Here is a 19,920-nt window from a genome sequence, read left to right as displayed (position 1 = left end):
AAAAAAGCAAAAAAAAAATTAACATTTTAGAGGGCCACATTTGGTGGCCCTTTGAATTTGCATTGACTTTTTTACATTTGCCATTACAAAGGCCACATGGGAGCCACAATTGGTGGCCGGGCCACAAATGGTGGCCTTTGAAGGCCACCATTGTGGACACTCTTACTGGAGAACGAGACCTACCTCATTAGAGAGAAAAAAAGTTTCCTTATATAGAATTGGTCTATTTTTATAGACATCCCAAAATGGTAACAAAATGCCAAATGTGGTATACTTTTAAGGGCGGAGGGAGTATGACTCTGCTACAGTGGGACAGATGGAGTAGTATTTTTTTGTAATTATCAAAATTTTCATTTATTAAAAAATAAACTAATTTAATTGTAAAATTTATTTTTAAATCAAATTTTTATACTCCATCCGTCTCATTCAAAATGTTCACATTCTTGAATGACACGAGATATTAGGTGGAGTGGTTTGAGTACAATAAAGTAAAATGAAAAATATGATTGAATATTTTAATGAGGAGAGAGGAATTTGTTTTCAAATATAAACAATGAATATTTTGAATGAGATAAACTAAAAAGGTAAGGTGAATATCTTGAGGAAGACGGGCACTACTCTAAAGAGTTGGACTTGATTTAATCAAGTCAAGATGTATTGCAAATGTCCTGCATGCGTACGATATAATGTTTTGATATTTTTACTCATTATGTCCAACAGAAATAGGACCACGGTTATTCTCACGTAGGTTTACAAATTGAAATGATAATTAATTTTGTTAGAAACTAATAATAGTATAACTTTCTTGTACTACTCTGTATGCCTATTTTTTTAATCTAAAGCACTGCTTCATTAATTGATCACATATTGTGAAGTTCAGAAACATTATACTCAACATATATATCAAATCATTTGGATATTTATGACCAAAATATGCATTCTTGTTGATCTAACAAAGTTAAATAAAACAGTTAGGTGTTGTTTTCGATGCTCGCTATTATAGGGCGATAGATATTTAAAAACACTATTATACTATGTACTCCTATTAGATATTTTTGACTGAGCTATTCACATTATTGCACTTCTCTGAAATGATATTTTTTGAATTGCGAATTACTGAAAAACTTTTAAATAAATTGAATAAAAATCAGTCAAGAAATTATAACAGCTAATATCATATACTCCTATTTTTCAATAGTTTAATACATTTAATAAACATAATTTTAATACCGTACATTAGAAATTACATTCTAATCAAACATATATATCAAATCTTATAGTCTTATACAACTATATAATCATCCATACATAGAGAAATCATATGGTATATACCTTATGTGAGCACCCCTCCCGTTTGACGCACATTTAGTATTGTTCATTTCTATTTATGTATTTAGTTTGATTCTAATACATTAAAATTATTATTGAAATTTTAATTTTACAAAATTCATAAAAAAATAAAGCTTGATTTACTCGTTTTCTCTATAATTTCAAATAAATTAATAAAATAAGAAATCAAGCTTCGATTTTTATGAACTTTATGAAATTAAAATTTTCTATAACATTTTTTAATATATTAGAATCAAATTAAATATAAAAATCGAAACGAACAACGTTAAAAATGCGTCAAACATGAGTGATGCTCACATAAGATATATAACATATCATTTCTCATCATCCATCATCCATCATCCATCATAGTAGTGCTTAACTTCTCCGATATTTAAATAAGTTGACATAATTCTACTGTAAAACAGTAGTATGTAAAAAGTAATTATCATCCATCATAAGTAAAATATTTGTGGTGCCCTACTTAGATCGTCTGGACCCTAAAACTTTGGAGGCAATTATTTAAAAGGTTTCAGATAGAAAAGAGTATATAAATTATAAGCTCGCCTAGGTCCATTTTAATTTTAAATTTCTTCATAAAAATAGTTTTTTTAATACATAAGTGAAAAATCATAATCAATATAATAACAATAGGGACTATTTAGGTGAGTGTAATTTCAAATATCCAACCAATACATCTTACCAAAGTCAAATAAGTTTTCGTTGGAATCGTCGGCTTATCCACTTTGGGTGGAGCCAAGTCCGCACGGATTTATTTTTAGATCACTCCTAAAAAGCCTCAAACTAATTAGAGGTGGATAAAACTATATACTAATTCAACTCAACTAACTCAACTAACTCAACAATTGTATTATTTCAAAAAGCCCAAACTTCCTTTCAAAATAATCACGTCCATCATAAATATAGTCATATTAACACTGTTGGGCTGAGATTAAGACGCTAATCAAGGCCTAATACACCCAAATGAAATAAGCAATTAATCGCTTAGCTGTTTTGTCGCCATCAATTGATTAGGAATGAATATATTTTGGTTGTTGCCTAACTAAAGGTTGGACTATCGTACAACGCTTTTCTATTAAATAATGACAAAGTAATGCTATTTTTTTTTCCGACACCTCGACTTTGATCTTCTACTAAACAATATTACAAAGGTGATTAAACATGGGAAGCTAATTAAGGCTGATTAATAAATTAAGAGACAAAATGGTCGGTATTGTTTGATTAACACGTGGCATCACTACTAACCCAGCGATTTTGACTAAATAGTTTAATGTCGAAAGTTTGTGATTGTTGGGGTGACGCTATTGGTTGATTTTAATACTCCTAATTTGTCTCTTGCATTATTTATCATTAGATTATGGAGTAGATTTTTCCTTAACTAGTTGAAAAGTTTAGTAAAATGGGTGCTTCTATTTCAGGGTTTGGAGTATAATGATACGAAAAATAACTGTAATTATTTTAGTCTATATTAGAAGAATAAAGATTGGCTTCTATACGGTATCACCCATAAAATAATAATTTTATGAATTTTAATTTGAATTAGTAATAATCAATGATCTTATTGAATGTTTAAATCTATATATGATTACAAATTTCTGATTATTTCAAATAGATAAGATAATTATTCAATGAGAGGTGGTAATTTGACTCAAGTATAATAATTACGAAAATTTGCATAAATTGTAGGAGTATTTAAATCATTAACAAAGGAATTGATTTTTATTCAAATTAAATTACGACAAATTAAATTATGGTTGAATAACGTCACTTGTAATGAGTATCTATATCTTTTATAAAGGTCTTTGTCACTAAGAGCATCCACAACCGTGCTCTTGCCAGCGGCATGGTTGTGGGCCCGGCCCCACTTTTTCTGTCTGCTCTCTGGCAAGAGCACAACACCCACAGCTGTGCTCTTCCGCAAGGACGAGCACAATTAATTTAAAATTCAATTAAACAAAAACATTTCAATAGTACTAAAATTCATTAAAAAAACCTAAATAATATTACAAATGACAAATAAAATAAAAACAACATAATTAAAATCCTAAAAATTAAAAATTACATAATTAAAATACTAAAAATTAAAAAAACCACTAAGCGTTGCCGAATTTCGCCCACATGTGTTTGATTAGGTTTTCTTGTAGTGGATTGTGGATTCGGGTATCGCGCATTGTGTGCCTTGTCTCGATTCTCTGGCCAACCGTCGTATGCTCGCCTCGGCGTGGGGGAGACCTCGCTGTTGAGCTTCCGGCTTCGTCCTCGTCGTAGAAGCTAGTCGCCCTCGGCCCTTCGTCGGCTATAATCATGTTGTGTAAGATAATACACGTGAACATGATGTCGGCGATATTATTCACGTACCATAGCCGAGCCGGGGACTTAACAATGCTTGAATGTGTTGATAGTTTGTATGAGAATTATGAATGAGAGATGAATGAGAGATGATTTGATGTGATAAATAGATGATGAATGTATGTATTTACAGATGATTTTAGGGGAAAAAATTTAAAAAAAATTCAAAAAAATTCAGAAAAATGGGAAAAAACGGCCATATTTTTTGGGATTTGGAAAATATTTTTTTTATCATTTATATAATTAAAAATGAAAAATCGTAAGCCGCCACGTCGCCTGCTTGCTGGCACGGCGCGAGCACAGCGGCGGCGGTATGCGTCCTCGCCGCTGGCACGGACGGACGCGGGGCCGCCGTCCACCGTTGTGGATGCTCTAAAAAAATGATTCCAAACAGGAACTTTGTGAGCAATCAACTAAATATGAAAGAGTGGTGATAAACAATCAAATTTTATACAATCAAAATAAGATTATATTAATATTGATGGATTAATTATATATTAAAATAATAAATGTAGTAAGTGGACAAGTTAAAAAGACTTATTAGCCTTTAACCTCATTTTTTTATTTTTTTATTTGAATTTCCTTTCTATTATTTTTAAAATTTGAATTAAAGTATGCACTAATTACATTTATGGTTCCAAAAAAAAATAATAAACAAATTATAAATATATGACCACAAATATTATGCACTTCTCATATTTCTATGTTATATGGATCCATATATTTTAATTAAATGCATAAATAAACCTATTTTTTTAAAATAAATTAATTTTTAGTCGTACAAAATTTGTTCAAGTTAGATTTGTTGAAATACGAAACTAAAATCATGAGTATTGCAGCAAAATCATGATTATAAATCAAGAAATCACATAGTGTTCGATTTCCATTTACACCAACACATTTTATTTATTGAAAAATGTTTTGGAGACATAATGTCTAAGACATAATGAGGTTAAAGTAGTCATTTTAGATTGTTTTCTATTTTTATTTAAATAAATGTTTTGTACATATACCATACTACCCTTGTGCATATAAAACCATTTTTTTATATTTAAGAATTACTTGCTTAGGAAAGTTGTGTGCATTTATATGGATGACATGATTTAAGCAAATATATACTCTAATCATCTCACCATAATTTTAATTAACTTAAAATGACTATAATATTCATAAAAATTTCAAGGCCACCGCATAGCTCCGCCACTGTGTGTGGTGAATGTTTCTTTGTTATGGACTATCCCAATTTCAAATATCAAATGCAATGGAATCTTCATACTATTAGTTAAATACTTAAATTAGTGGCATATAATTATATGCAATGATTTCATACATTTAATTTTTTGTGATATTTTTACCTTCAGCTAGTTTTTGACTTAAAACATGAACTCATGTTTTAAAACATTTATTCAAATTAAAACCATGAAATAAAATATCTGCAGACATACTTAATTCGCGTTCATTACTTGATTTTCATAAGTTCTAAATTTCTGAAATATTATAATTAAATCTCGATAAAAATTTGATATATGATAGTACTTCGTATATTATTATTATTAAGTTTAGAGCTTTTATTTAAGAATTTTATAATTTTAATCTTTATTTTCACAATATTTAATTTCTTTTAAAATCTTAATTTTTGAAAGATTACATCAAATTTTAATAAAAAAATAATCACATATTCTTAACACATCTATTTAATTTTCTAAAAATATATAGTTAACATTTTCTTTTTTTCTTTATAAATTATTGGAGTTATAGGATCTTTACTATATTATGCAATAAATTAAAATTTGATACAAAGTATATAATAATCATACTGATTGAGTTTCTGGATATGATTTTAATTCTTACATTCAAAAATTTAATTTATTTAATTCTTAATATTTAGAACGCTACAATCGAACATCTAAAAAAATAATCACATGTTCTTAACTCGTTATATACGGAATAGTTTGAGTTATGTTCTATCTTTTTTAGTACAAAATATTATAGTTCTTGGCTCGGTTCACTATATCATGCAACAAATTTGATATTTAATACTAATTTGATATATGATAGTATATTAATACTAGTTGAGTTCGCAATTTTGATTTAAAAGTTTCATAATTTAATATTTAATATTTTTGCATTCCAAAGTTTTACATTCTTTAAATTCTTAATTTTTTGAATGTCACAGCTAGATCAATCAATCACATGTTCTTAAAAATTTTAAAACATGTGATTGTTTATATTCTTAATTTTTAATATCAATTAGTAGTTGATATACAATACACTAAAATGAATTAAAATGTGAATAGAAGTTTCATCAATTATTTTCATATTAAAAAATTCCTAAAATTATGGAATCTAATAGTAATATATATCCTGATATATACATGTGGCCATTTTCACAACTTAAAAATTTAATAAACCTTTAATAAATATATTACTTCGTTGAACGATAACACTAAGAAATTGAGTGCAAATACATGTAGTTGTTTCCATAACTTATCATTTAAATCTAATAAAATAATTTTATGTGAATGACTATTTAACACTTAATATATATAATCGTTTATATGACTTAAAATTTAAATGTTGCTATTAAATGGAGTATCATTTTAATTTATTTTATATTAGACATCAAGTATTATAACTTGCAAATTTTATAAATATTTGATAATAAAATAATTAGAAGACAATGACTATTATAATTATAATTTACTTCTAATTTTTGTAAAATTAAATTTAGTTTTTTTATTTAGAATTTTAAGAATTATTTAATAATAAAATAATTGAATATAAATATTATTTTGTTGGATATCAATAAGAAACTAAGTAGTGAAAATAGTTGAAATTTTGTTAAAATTTTGCTAAAAACGTGAATCTTAATTGATACTACTATGTATTAATTAGTTATAGATAGTTAATTTGATTAGATTTGACTTTCCTTTCCTAATAATCAGTTATAAATAACTACTAATTTTCCTTTTATCTAAAATAAGGGTATATTAGTACATATTTAAATTAAGGTTATGGCAAAGTGACATAGGGGCATTATGGCATAGAGACATTATGTCTCTAAATCACTACTCTTATTTATTTGCGCGGTGAAGAAACCTTATGTCGGAACTCGGAATTATTGTGATTTGACATAATAATTCATGATTTTATCCACACGCAATATTCACATCCAAGTTGATATACATTTAACATTAATTAATGCAATATCGAAATAATAATTCTAAAAAGATCTAAGAAATTCTAGTATTCAAAGAATAATTAAGATCATATTATTAATAGATTTAAACTTAATGCATGAATGGCCTTGTTATCAATTATATGCTGTCAAGAATTTAATAGGAAAATGATACGTTTAATTTTAAAAATATCTTCTATTTTTCTTCACAAATCCAAATCCGAATAAAAATCCCGAAGAATCATACGACTATAATACTTTATACATTTCCCAGCTGTCATGCTCAATACTAAGAAAACAAGCACATTATTAAAAATTATCTTGCCACATGTAGTAAAATATTACAATTTCATTTCGAGAAAAGCTGAATTTGATCAGCTTGATCATTACATTCTTGAAACAACACAAATAAAATAGCTATTTACTAAAAACTAATCCTTGAAAATCATATAATAATATTCCATATAATAACGCCCTTCGATTATCAGCATACCACGTATACAGCAACGTCACCTACATATATGCCACTAGCTTCATCCAATGGGAGAATGAAATTACGACAAAGCCCATCGCCATTATTTTTCAACAGCTTTTCCTCAAGTCCACCACCACCACGCTCACGTTATCAGTGCTGTGACGGGCCAGGGCTAGTTTCGTCAACAGAATTGACGCGTCGGAGCAACCTTTGTCGGAGCTCTCCCCCGCCGCCGTAACGGTCATGTCACTCCCCGGCGACCTCGGCGGCGAAGGCGGCTTCCGCGACTGGAGGCACATACGCGCCACCCCGCACGCCGTCTCGTTCGACACCACGTCCCACAGCCCGTCACTCGCCAGAATCAGGCACTCGTCCTCCGCCGTCCTCTCCGTGATCGTCACCTCCGGCTCCGATATCACGAACGGCTTCAGATAATTATCACCTGATTACAAAATCAAAGCGAATTAACGGATTTATTCGAGATTAATTATCCGATTTGAGAAATTAGGGTTTGATATTGTGTGTTTTAGTACCGATTGCGCGAGACATGGCTAAAACTCCGAGAACTCGAGGTCCATCCCAGAAAATGACGCGGCCGCCGGCTTCCTGGATCCGGTTCAGTTCATCTGGCCGATCCGGCTGAAATAGAAGTATTTACGGAAGTTAGTTACGAATTTGATTATCTGAGTGTATTGAATTTCGATTTGGGGATAATCGAACCTTATGATCGACGGAGAGAGGAATCGCGACGCCGTTGCGGCAGAGCACGGCGCGGGAGTCGCCGCAGTTCGAAACGACGATCTTATCCGGAGTGACGACAGCGACGACGGCGGTGGATCCGACGGCGTCGCACTGCGGAGTTTGGAGCTCGCAGCGGCAGGCAGAGACGCAGCAGGCGCCGTCTCGGCCGCTGCTGCAGCTGCCGACTTCCTTATCCATTTTTAAGAAGCTTTCGCACATGGTTCGCTCCCACGACGACGAGCCTGCGGTTTCGAGCTCCTCCTTCACGATCTCGTGCATCCGATCTCGGCACGTTGTCGCCACCTGCAATCAATCGAATCCTATTCAGTAATAAACCAAAATCAACGAATCTCGGCATGTTGATTGAAAGGTGAAACTCACATGCGAGCAGCCGTGGCCGTCGTAGACGCCGAAGAAATGCATTCCGTCGGGGAAATTAGGATTTGGACCGCCAAAAGAGGGATGAATCGCAACAGCGTCTTCCATATCTCGTCTCCGTCCACAAACGGACGTCATCCCGAACTTCGGATAATCCGGAGCCACCTCCGTCTCAATCGCCGCCGACGAAGGCTTCACCGATACACGCAGCTGCTTCGCCTCCGGCTCCGCTTCGCCGGCGAGCTGATCACTCCGAATCTCAAACTCTCTAGGTGGCAAAACCGGAACAACAGCATCGAATTTCTGACGCTTCCTCTTTCCAGCGCCAGAGAGCGGCGGCGCCACCGCGGAATCGAACTTAAATTGATGGATTTCCATCCCCCTCCGCCTCGCAGACCTCGAGGTCGGCTGCACCGGGGCGGTCGTCTCCGTCTCAGCTAAATTCACTTCACAGCACATACCAGCCATCCATCCAAATCACAAACTAAACAAAATCAATATTCCTCAAAGCTCAACACCGGAAATGACAAAAAATGATAGAAAACGAGATCGAAGATTATGTAAAAAAAATTGGAATTGGAGAGGAGAGCAACGAGAAGCATAAAAGGAGACGAGGAGCGAGAGAGAGAGGGAAGCACATTATACAAGTAGTTGATTGGGCGGGCAGCTGCCCGTCACCGTCTAGGGCAGGAGAGGGAAAATGAATGATCCGACACTCACAGTTGGTGTGACGTAGAGAGGAGAGATCTGAGCCGTTGATGAAGAAGACACGTGTAGCGGATTTGAGATGCTGATACACGTGGGCGAATGGAAGGAGAGCACGTAGGGGGGAGGTGGGGGCCTTTCTTTACTGACACGCATGTGGGTCGAAGCACGGCCCGTGGTTTGTTTATTATTCCCTTTTCTTTTAATTTATATTTTTGGCAAATTTTCTTTATTTGGGGGAAAAGGTGTTTCCTTTCTACGAGGATTGTCAACACGTGGCGAGATCTTGTTACTGCTATTTTAGTATCCTTATTTGTTGTGTGATTTTAAACTGTGTATGAAATTGAATTTGTGGCTATTATTGACCAGTTCAAGTTATATTGTTTAATAGTATAGAAAACGTCGAATTTAGCTTATTAATTAATAGTACTATCAAGGAAAAAACACTCTAGATTTGAACAAATAGAAATGAGTTTAATCGATTATACTTCCTTCGTCCGTCATTAAGAGTCTCATTTTAGTTCTGCATAAGTTTTAAAAAATACACAGAAAAGTAAATGAGACAGTAGAATGTAATGCCTATTTTTATATATTAATTTTATAATAAAATATAAGTGAAATAGAATTAAGAAAAGTGATGTTTCAGAATGTATTCCTGGTAGCTCGAAGCAGTCGATTTCAAAATTAAAATAAAAAAGGGCATGAAAGAGGAAGAGATTGATTAGTGAGAGAGGGGGAAGATGTAAGGTAGAGAGAGAGAGTACGTAGGGAGTGGAGATTGAGACACGTAAGGGACCACATGTCAACGTCGTTGGACGGTCTTGAGAAAATCACTCGACACGCGTCTCTTCGTGACGTGGATCCTAAGCTGCATCTTCTCTCTTCTCTCTCTCAACAGTATATGCATAACACAATTCTAGCCCGCTTTGATAGTGGGCTTGGGCCCAAGATTGTCCCAAGCTGTCTAACCTGAGTCTGGTGTTGGCTAGATTGAGTCGGCTCAATCCATTTGACAACTCTCTAAAATTAACTATTGTTCTAGTTTTGAGTTTCTGAACAATAGTGTATTTATTATACAGTTTTCGTCCGCGGAATAAAATCTCATTTCACAATTGGAAGACGTCCATGATCAGCTCACATTCTGCTATAAACTTGCTTAGACTTCAAATGTGGAATGTTACTGAGAAAAAATTGAAATAGTATAACAAAATAATATTTATAATTTAACTAAATTAAAATAATTCTTCTTTAATCCTTAAGAAGTGGTTGTGTTTAGGCCTCAACGTCCTTTATATATATATATATATATATATATATATATATATATATATATATATATATATATATATATATATATATATATATATATATATATATATATAGGGTCATGATCTATAGCAAGAGCCCATTAAACCTATAACTAGAGAACAAATCACAGCCACAAGATCAAGAAAATCAATGGCTAGTATTAATTTTCAAATTTAAGGATAAATTAGTTCCCTCAATCACAAATTTACTCTATAATAACAAGGCAGGGGTATTATGGTCATTGCATTGCCAATTGAATTTACGCCACATCAGGTTATGTCTGCAAAATTGAATTCATTTGAAAAGAAAAGCGAGATTCATCTTCTTACTCCTCTTCTCTGTTCTGGAAATTCAAGCCATCCCCGTCGCCGTCGCCATCACCGTGAATTTCATCTAAACCCTTAACTCAAGAAGCAGTTTCTACTTTAATCTCGATCGCCGTTCCAGATCTGGTGAACTTACGTCGGCGTTGCAGAATAGGTGTGCCTGCTTTCTCATCTTCCAATTTCAGCCAGCGCAATTCTCAACAATGAAACGGTTTCTACTTTAATCTCGATCGTCGTTCCAGATCCGGTGAACTTACGTCGGCGTTGCAGAATAGGTGTGCCTGCTCTCATCTTCCAATTTCAGCCTGCACAATTCTCAACAATGAAGCGGTTATAGAAAATATGGAAATTTCGTTTATTTTCTATGTACTTTGTTTGGCTGCGTAGAAACGTAAACTTGTGATGCCTGTTGTTAAGTTAGATGTGGAATTCATTTTGGTTTATGCTCATTTGTATTAATACTCACTATTTGTTAATCTGAAGCACATATTCTTGTCTATCGTAATCATATTTTATGGAAGTGCATTTAATAGTTGCTCACTATTAAATGCTCACTATTTGTTAATCTGAAGCACATAATTTCATAAGGAAAAATCGAGGTGATATCGTAATGTATATACTCCACATACTAGAACTGTATTTGTTAATCTGAACACATACTGCGATTATATTCTTCTTTGAATGTATGTTTATTTGACCTTTATTATTCATCGTTTCAATATTGATTTATCGAGCGAGTAAATCGAACTATCTAAAAGAGGTGTTGTGTCAAGTATGAATAATGCTAAAAGTGATGTGTTTTGTAAACAACAGTGAAATGAAATCATGTTAAGTGTGATGTGTTTTGTTAACAAGAGTGAAGTAAAATGAGAATAAGAGTGATGTGTTTTGTAAACAAGAGTGAAGTAAAATCACAATAAGAGTGATGTGTTTTGTAAACAAGAGTGAAGTAAAATCACAATAAGAGTGATGTGTTTTGTCAACAAGAGTGAAGTAAAATCATGCTAAGAGTGATGTGTTTTGTAAACAAGAGTGAAGTAAAATCATGCTAAGAGTGATGTGTTTTGTTAACAAAAGTGAAGTAAAATCAGAATAAGAGTGATGTGTTTTGTTAACAAGAGTGAAGTAAAATCAGAATAAGAGTGATGTGTTTTGTAAACAAGAGTGAAGTAAAATCAGAATAAGAGTGATGTGTTTTGTAAACAAGAGTGAAGTAAAATCACAATAAGAGTGATGTGTTTTGTTACTTATTACTTGACCTACATTAAACAAAATTAACAACTCTTAAATTATTATAAAAGTGAGACTATCGTTCCCCTCGCAACATATTATAATAATTTATTAAACATGCAAATGAGATATATTCATTTGTGGAAGACTTAATAAAGGAATATTTACTTATACTATTTAAGAAGACGATATAGTTTCCCTCAAAAAAGAAGACAATATATTACTTTATTGTTCTAGTAATCCTAATCTTTCTTTACAAAGAAAGAAAGGAAAATGAATTAGGAAGATGGTGAGATGTTATTTCTTTACGTTCTCTTTCTGAAATGTGGAAATAAGGAAATGAAAAAATTATGAAATTCGAAATCTGTTTGGTAGGTAGGGAAAATCACTTGTGGTTAGGCTTGAATAGTGGCATCCTATAAAATAAAATTTAAAAGAAAAATAGGGAAAAAAGAAGGAAAACAAAAACTGCCCGTGAGAATCTCAATTTGGACGGTTGTTTGTGTTGAGAGCAATATTATCTTTCTTCCTCCACCAAATACAAAATCATGCTAAAAGTGATGTGTTTTGTTAACAAGAGTGAAGTAAAATCATGCTAAGAGTGATGTGTTTTGTTGACAAGAGTGAAGTAAAATCAGAATAAGAGTGATGTGTTTTGTAAACAAGAGTGAAGTAAAATCATAATAAGAGTGATGTGGTTTGTAAACAAGAGTGAAGTAAAATCATAATAAGAGTGATATGCTTTGTAAACAAGAGTGAAGTAAAATCATAATAAGAGTACTGTGCTTTGTAAACAAGAGTGAAGTAAAATTATGCCAATAGTGATGTGTTTTGTTAACAAGAGTGAAGTAAAATCATAATTAATGTTTTAAGAAATTCCACTAAAATCTAAAGTCCGTTAAAAATGTCTGCTATTTTCAATACTTTTGTAGTAGAAATCTAGTCTTTAAAGTCATTGCTACTTTCAAGAGTTGAACTTTATTAAAAATAATGGTATATTTATTGGCTATTTAAATCATTTGACACTACATATTTCATATTCCACCTCCACAAGCCTAGCCAAAATCACATATATTTTCTTCTTAAAAAAATGAATCTGTAGATTCCATCACATTCATCATCACAATGTGTACATAACGCAATTTGAAGCTGCAATCTTCCTTCCAAACTGCATTTCTCACCAATTTCATATCAACAAATAGGACTCTCCTTCTTCCTTTCTGCTTGCGATCGAGAAATACTAATTGTTAGCTAGAGAGAGAAAGAAATAGAGAGAGAAGAGAAGTAATTAATTGCCAGCTTAAGCGTCTGATCTTCACCATGTCTGTGGCGGCGGCGGCGAGCGGGGGCGGAGGGATGGACGACGACGATGACAAGAAGAAGAAGCGAGCTCTGCCCGTAGATGCTCCAGATCCATTAAGTGAGAGCAACGATGATACTGATGATGAATCTGCTCCAATTAACAGCGTTTGAGCTCGGCGGCGGAGGCTGGGAAGAGGAGGAAGAGAGGTAGAGGAAAAGGAGTGTGAATAGAAGCCCCATTTTTGAAATTGGAATTGGAAATTTGAAGGAGCCGGTTGAAGTTGAATTTAGTTTCCAAAAATACCCTTATTAATTACTTTTTGTTTAAAACATGTAAAAATAGCTAAGCCATAGGATTAATTTGAAGTATTAAGATGTGTGGCTGAGATTTGTTCTCTAGTTATACACTTAAGATTAGTTATATCTTGATCACTACCCTATATATATATATATATATATATATATAACAAATTGAGATCCAGTAGATGATTATATATATAAATGTTGGCCCAAATCAGTTCTTTTTTGCTCCACGGATGGAAGTAAAATAGAGTACATTTCAAACTAATAATATTTCTAATTATTGATTTTAGCCAAAAAAAATACATAATTAAATTACAAAATTACGCAACACACAGGTTACCACCATCTCGCAAATTAAATTACAATAATTTTTGCATGTTTTTTAAAAAATCCATATTAAATACACGACGTTTAGAAAACGTTCAATAATCCTAAAATTTATTAAGGAATACAATTGCATATTCATACAAAGATTGACTATTTGATGTTGTACTATATCAAGTAAAATATGTATTGTATGTTTTGTGTTTTTCTATTTATGATTATATGCTCTTTGACGGCTCAACTATAATTTACTTTGGACATAATGACTTAGACAAGATTTCTTGTTAGAATGGAAAGATGTCATCAACTATAATTTACTTTGGACATAATGACTTAGACAAGATTTCTTGTTAGAATGGAAAGATGTCATCAAATTAATTAAGATGATCCGTGGGAATCCATCTAGAAGATTGGTAGCATAATTGTCGTAGAATAGATTGGTATTATTTATTCTAGATAGGAAACCTTCCTTGTGTACAAATGTATTGAACCTCTATATAAGAGGAGAATTATACAATAAATAAAAATGCAACAGTAAAGTAATATCCTCCATGATCTTAATCCTTGTACCGTTTAACATGGTATCACGAGCAGGATTTTTTCTTTGACTCAGAGAAATCTCATCATCGTCTATACCTTTCCCGACCAATTGTAACCAAAACCTGTGAAAACCAGCAAAAGAATGTCAGAATACGATGAAACCAAACAAATCGTTACCGAAAAAAGGAGACATAAGAGTTTGCAATGTTTGCAAACTTCATGCGCAATAGTTTTGCCATGACGAATACAGATGCGACCAACAAGCAACATAACCCACCGCTACCATCGGAGATCGTAGTGGATACCAAATCATTGGATGTCGGCTACAAACTGAACAACAAGAACTACTCGTTGTGGGCCGTGTTGATGGAGAGAGCCATCAGCGGCAGGTGAATGATCTCCCACCTCACTGGGCATCCTTCTCCTCCGTCGAAGAAAGATCCGGCCTTTGCAAGGTGGCAACAGGCGGACCACTGTGTCTTCACGTGCTTGGTTCAAAACATTGAACTAAAACTAGTAAGCCGAATATTCAAACACGCAACAACCAGAGAGGTGTGGAAGAGCCTAGCCGTAACCTTCGCCGCCGCGCGACACTCTGAAACAGAAAGAAGAAACATTAGAGGAGAATTGGACTCAATTACAGGAACTATGGCTAGCTATCGACCAAAAATCACCAAATCCTATGAAGTATCAGGAGGATGTCGAGATCTATGACAACTGTACACAAGAAGATAGGGTGTACCAATTACTCACTGCCCTAGATGACAAGTATGAAAATACGAAGAGAGAAATTCTCAAGATGGAACCATGTCCCTCGTTGGATGAAGCGTACGCCACAATAAGGATGAAGGATGCAAGAATGAGCGTCCTACAACCTGCCTACAATGAAGAAAAGAATGCACTGTAGGGAGTGGGTGTCGGCATAGCGGTGTGAAGCAGACCGTCTCAATAGCAAAGGAGCGGCGGCGGCAGCGACGGTAATGGCTGGAATCGACGAACAGATAAAGACAGATCTAAAATGGTATGTTCAGTATGTGGCCGGAAAAAGCTTACCAAGGAAACCTGCTTCGAGGTGGTGGATAGCCACCAGGCAGAGGCGGTGGGCATGCAGCCGTGTCAGTAGCTGGAGACGGAGCACCCGTTGCCGTCGAGGGCAACACCGAGGCCGCGTCAACCCGAGGCAGCAGTGGCGACCGGCGATCGACTGAGGAGATGAACGGATGGGGAATCGCCAGCGCAAACATGGCAAGTAGAGGGAATGAAGAGGTGGTGCAGAATACGGCTTCTCAAGGTAAATTAGGGCTTGATGCATGAAGAGGTTACGAGGTGCGTAGGTGTCGTTCAAGTGAGGATATATCCTACTGGCAGGATAAAGATCCTAACTAAGCCTAGACCTCGTCTTCAAAGATTCCTCAACCCACTTCTACTGATCAGTATAGTGGAGGTAAGGGTCGAATCCCACAGAGATGGTGCGTTTAAACTACTGCGGTGATGTTTTGGAGGGTTGGTTAGCTACCACGCTCGGGTTGAGTTTCTACCTAGGCGAGTAATTAAAGGGTGGCGTCCTACTGACTAGGATGGGGGAGCAGATCATGGAATGCGACTGTGTACGTGGAAATGAGGGGACATGGTGTAACAGAAATTGTTTGGAAAGGACGGTATTTCTATTTTTGGCTAAACAGAATATTCAGAGTGTAGTGGAGGTAGTGGTGACTAGGCTGACAGATCTGCAGGTACAACCAGAGGTGAAGGACAAAAGAAAGCAAAAGTAAATAAAAGTAAGGTGGTCCCCAATCTGGATGTAGACATCGTCTTCTCCAACAACACAACTTGAACTCAGATAACAATTCCAGATCCAACCCGGCAAACGCAGATTAACAACTCGCGAACACAGATCTAAAACTAAGAAATCAAATCTGAAATCAAACGCTGAAACTGGACTTCTGCATGCTGGTCAACATGAAAGATCGATTCAGAAAATAAAACGAAGCCTTGCATGCAACGATCTACTTCCAGATCAAATAGTACATGTTTACCTATCCTAAAGAAATTTGTTACGTAACAGAATTTAGAGATTTAGCACTTAAAACACCGAGAAATCTTAGATCTAAGCTAACTAGACAAGGAAAGAAAAGAACACTACAATGAACGAAACGGAAATCAACTTCATAGCATTAACACGTTCGGATATCCAAAGCAAGCATTTCAAAACAACAAAATCCCAAAATGTAACAGAAATCCAACGTAAAGACGGAGAACTAATTAAACTACGAAAGCAATTTAAAGATTGTTTGCCACTCCGGGCGATAAAATCTCTGACTGGAACTACGATCTAGCTAACTGGAACGGACGATGACTGGAACTCGGGAACATTCTGAACGTCAGGTGATCATGGCTCGGCGAGGCAAGAAGTGGACACGGCTGAAAGACTGAAATTACCGAGAGAACTCTCTACCTAAAGATGATGGTGAATTGAAGTCTATCCCCCCCCGGCTGCTTCTTCTCTCTCCAACTTGGCTACCTTTTATAGGGAGGCTACCCTTGATTTTAGGGTAAATCCTCGCTGCAATTTGACTTCTTTGCCCTTAATTGTGGGTAATCCGTCCCAGCTATCCGTCTTCTTCATCTCAAGCCGTTTTAGCACGTATACGGATCAGTATGAGACCATGCTGGCGCTTTTTCTACCCGAACACTCCGGAACTTCCCTACTGGCCAGAACACTTATCCTGCACACTTTGAGCAACTGCTTTGCAAATATAATCATTTAAACCTGTCATACTGACCAGTAACCGAGGCCTAGAATACGACTTATCAAACTGCTCACACTTACCACATGCTTGCCCTCAAGCGTGAAGAACAAACAAAAAGCAATAAGTCGCATTCTAGCCTGGTTACTTCCCTGCCCGACTCTACCTAAAACTGGACTCTAGACTACAACGACGAAGAAAAAAGAAAACACAAACACAAACACAGAAATACATAAAACACTGACAGATTGGGCTACATTTTCAACCATCCCTCCCCTCGGGATTAGGTGCAATCCGGCCTTAGACAGCCTTGAACTTCTGCCGCCCCCCTCTTTCTCTCCCAGTCAGTACATCTGCTTGTCAAGATCGCCCACACTCTCGGTCAACCACTAGGTTCACTCAGTCACTCGCACCTCACCAGGAACGTTAGGACTGAATTCTCTCATCATGCTCAACCACAATTGCTTTGGACTTAGATCTCACGTGCAGCTACTGAAGGACTTTAAGGCTTGTAACGGGGCTGTTGGGTTGTAGTGTTTTGGGTAGATGTTCCTAAGGCTCTAAGGTTCAAAAACTTCTATTTAATTTATGAAGGGGGATTGTGTGCATCAGGCTTCTGATCAGTTGCTTTTCTTAGCTGGTGCTTCTGGCTTGAGTTTCCAACTGGTTAGTAGGCTTCTTGTGGCTTCGCCACCCTTATTCCTTCATTTTTTTGTGTGGTCAAATCTCTGACCATTTTCTTCTTTTCTTTCTTTCTTCCTCTCTTTTTTTTTCGTGGCTTTGCCACCCTTATCCCTTCCTTTTTTTGGACCTGGAATGTCTCCCTGGTCGATTTTCTTCTAACTTTCCTGCCCAGCTGGTTTCTGCTTTTTTCACACTTCTTCCTAGCCAGTAAGCTCCATTTGTTTCATGCCTTACACACAGTCCCAGGGGCTAGGGGTGTTTATCTGGGTATAAAAGGTTAAGAAAAAAAGGGTTCTAAAGGTGGTGGTTTTCTTTTTTTTTTTTTTTTTTTTTTTTTTGGGGGGGTTCCTACTGCCTTCAGTATTTGCTACCCGTGATCACTTCACCTTAGGCAAATTGTGGCAGCCTCCCTTTTCTTTAAGTGTATGTGGAAAGTGGTTCCACTTTAAGGCTTATAACTCACATTTTAGAGGGCTTTCGTGTTTGGCTCTAAGTGTGGGCTTTTCTCTCATACTCACATCATCCATACTGGTCAGGAGGTACTAAGGAGAGTGGTTTCGGTTTTCCAGCTTGTCTTATCTCCCTCAATTCCCTTCACCTCCAGCTCAGGACGGTTGAGTTTTAAGCCCAAATCAGCACACAACATAAAAAAACTAGACCTAAAAAACACAAAACGAGCACAAACACAGAACACACATATATACATCATACTGGCCATTACGTCCCCCCTCCTACTTCACAAGTGTCTGCCCCAGATAAGGCTGTGAAGTGGAAAAAAAAGTACTGGCCAGTATGGTAGACACACAGACAACAAAATAACAAACAAAAATAACAACTCAAACAGAAACTTCTCACACTTAGGCTATGGAATAGGCTAAGTGGGAGAGGTTTGAACACCGGACAAAATCCACTAAACAAAGAAACACGTATATACAAAAGAAACACAGAAAACATGCTACCAAGAAACAAACCCTAACTTCTCACACTTAGACTATGGAATAGGCTAAGTGTTATGAAGTGGGGTTTGCTCGCAAACACAGATTACCTAACCGAATACCACAACATAACAAAAATACGAAAAGTTAAAAAAAAGCTTAAAAAAAAACTAACTTGGTCAGTAGGGGGGGGGGGGTCTATCGAAGTCGCCTGCTCCTTCGTGGGGCAGGTGGTGCAGGTTGTTCCTTCGGGTTGTCCTCTTCCGTTCCAGTTTCATTTTCCTTCGCCGGCTCCTCGGCTCTTGCCGGCACCTCGGCGTCCGCTGTCTCTTGCTCATCTGCTACTCCGGTCTCTTGGATATGTGGTTCATCAGTCCGGCCACCATGGCCACTCGGTCCTGCAGCTTGCTCCTTCCTCAGGTAGGTCATTTCTTCTAAGATGTTATCCATACTGACTAACATTCTGTTCATTGCTTTTTGCATCTTGGAGTTTTCCTCCCCGAGATCTGATACGATAGCTTCCATGGCCGCCTGCCTCTGATGCATCATATCCTGCTCTGCAGAGCCCTTCAACATCCTTTCCACAACTCCTGCCAGCTTGATCACCTCTGCCTTCAATTGCTGATTCTCCTCTGCCATTTCAGTGACTGTCCTTTCTAGAGCGGCTTGCTTCTGAGTCAGTATTCTCTGCTCCGCAGACTCCTTCAATACCTGTTCCATTGCTGACGCTAAACGAATCATCTCTTCCCTCATCTGTCTATTTTCCTCAGCCATCTTTTCCACAGATTGTTCAATTCTGTCTCGCCTCTGGTCATGTCCTGGTGCTTCCTGAGCTGTTGTTATCCGAGCAGTGGGTATTGCCTCTTCTCCCATCGCATAAAAGTAGGGCACGCCCTGCCTCATGTACACCGTGTTCGTTCGGACGAACAGAGGGATGTCGAACAATCCTGGGGCGCTCACCATCGTTAGTGGGGTTAGGTCTTCGTCCTCCGAAACGGTGATGTTGTTCCTCATGAAGATTCCCAATATATGGCAGAGGGAAATA

At 36.1% G+C, this 19,920-nt stretch overlaps 1 protein-coding gene across 1 annotated transcript; it reads right to left on the bottom strand.

The window, feature by feature from the left end:
- Positions 1–7,183: 7,183 nt before the first annotated feature.
- Positions 7,184–9,094, bottom strand: LOC121762292 (protein phosphatase 2C 37-like). The gene is made up of 4 exons (XM_042158124.1): positions 8,475–9,094; positions 8,073–8,396; positions 7,886–7,991; positions 7,184–7,794 (listed from the first exon to the last, which is right to left on the bottom strand). Exons 1-4 carry the CDS (start codon positions 8,937–8,939, stop codon positions 7,460–7,462), a joined length of 1,230 nt encoding a protein of 409 aa, XP_042014058.1. The 5' UTR covers positions 8,940–9,094; the 3' UTR covers positions 7,184–7,459.
- Positions 9,095–19,920: the final 10,826 nt, after the last annotated feature.

Source organism: Salvia splendens, chromosome 13 (assembly GCF_004379255.2).
Source record: "Salvia splendens isolate huo1 chromosome 13, SspV2, whole genome shotgun sequence".
Taxonomy (NCBI): Eukaryota; Viridiplantae; Streptophyta; class Magnoliopsida; order Lamiales; family Lamiaceae; genus Salvia; species Salvia splendens.
Note: the sequence above shows the minus strand (reverse complement) of the source record. Positions and strands in the feature narration are given on the sequence as shown.

What these genes read in the sequence shown, in the direction of transcription:
- LOC121762292 (XM_042158124.1), bottom strand. Translation starts at nt 8,939, where the DNA reads ATGGCTGGTATGTGCTGTGAAGTGAATTTAGCTGAGACGGAGACGACC. An exon ending in CTCTCTCCGTCGATCATAAG is followed by an intron (nt 7,992 to 8,072) that starts GTTCGATTATCC and finishes CTTCTATTTCAG; the next exon opens with CCGGATCGGCCAGATGAACT. An exon ending in AGCCATGTCTCGCGCAATCG is followed by an intron (nt 7,795 to 7,885) that starts GTACTAAAACAC and finishes TTTTGTAATCAG; the next exon opens with GTGATAATTATCTGAAGCCG.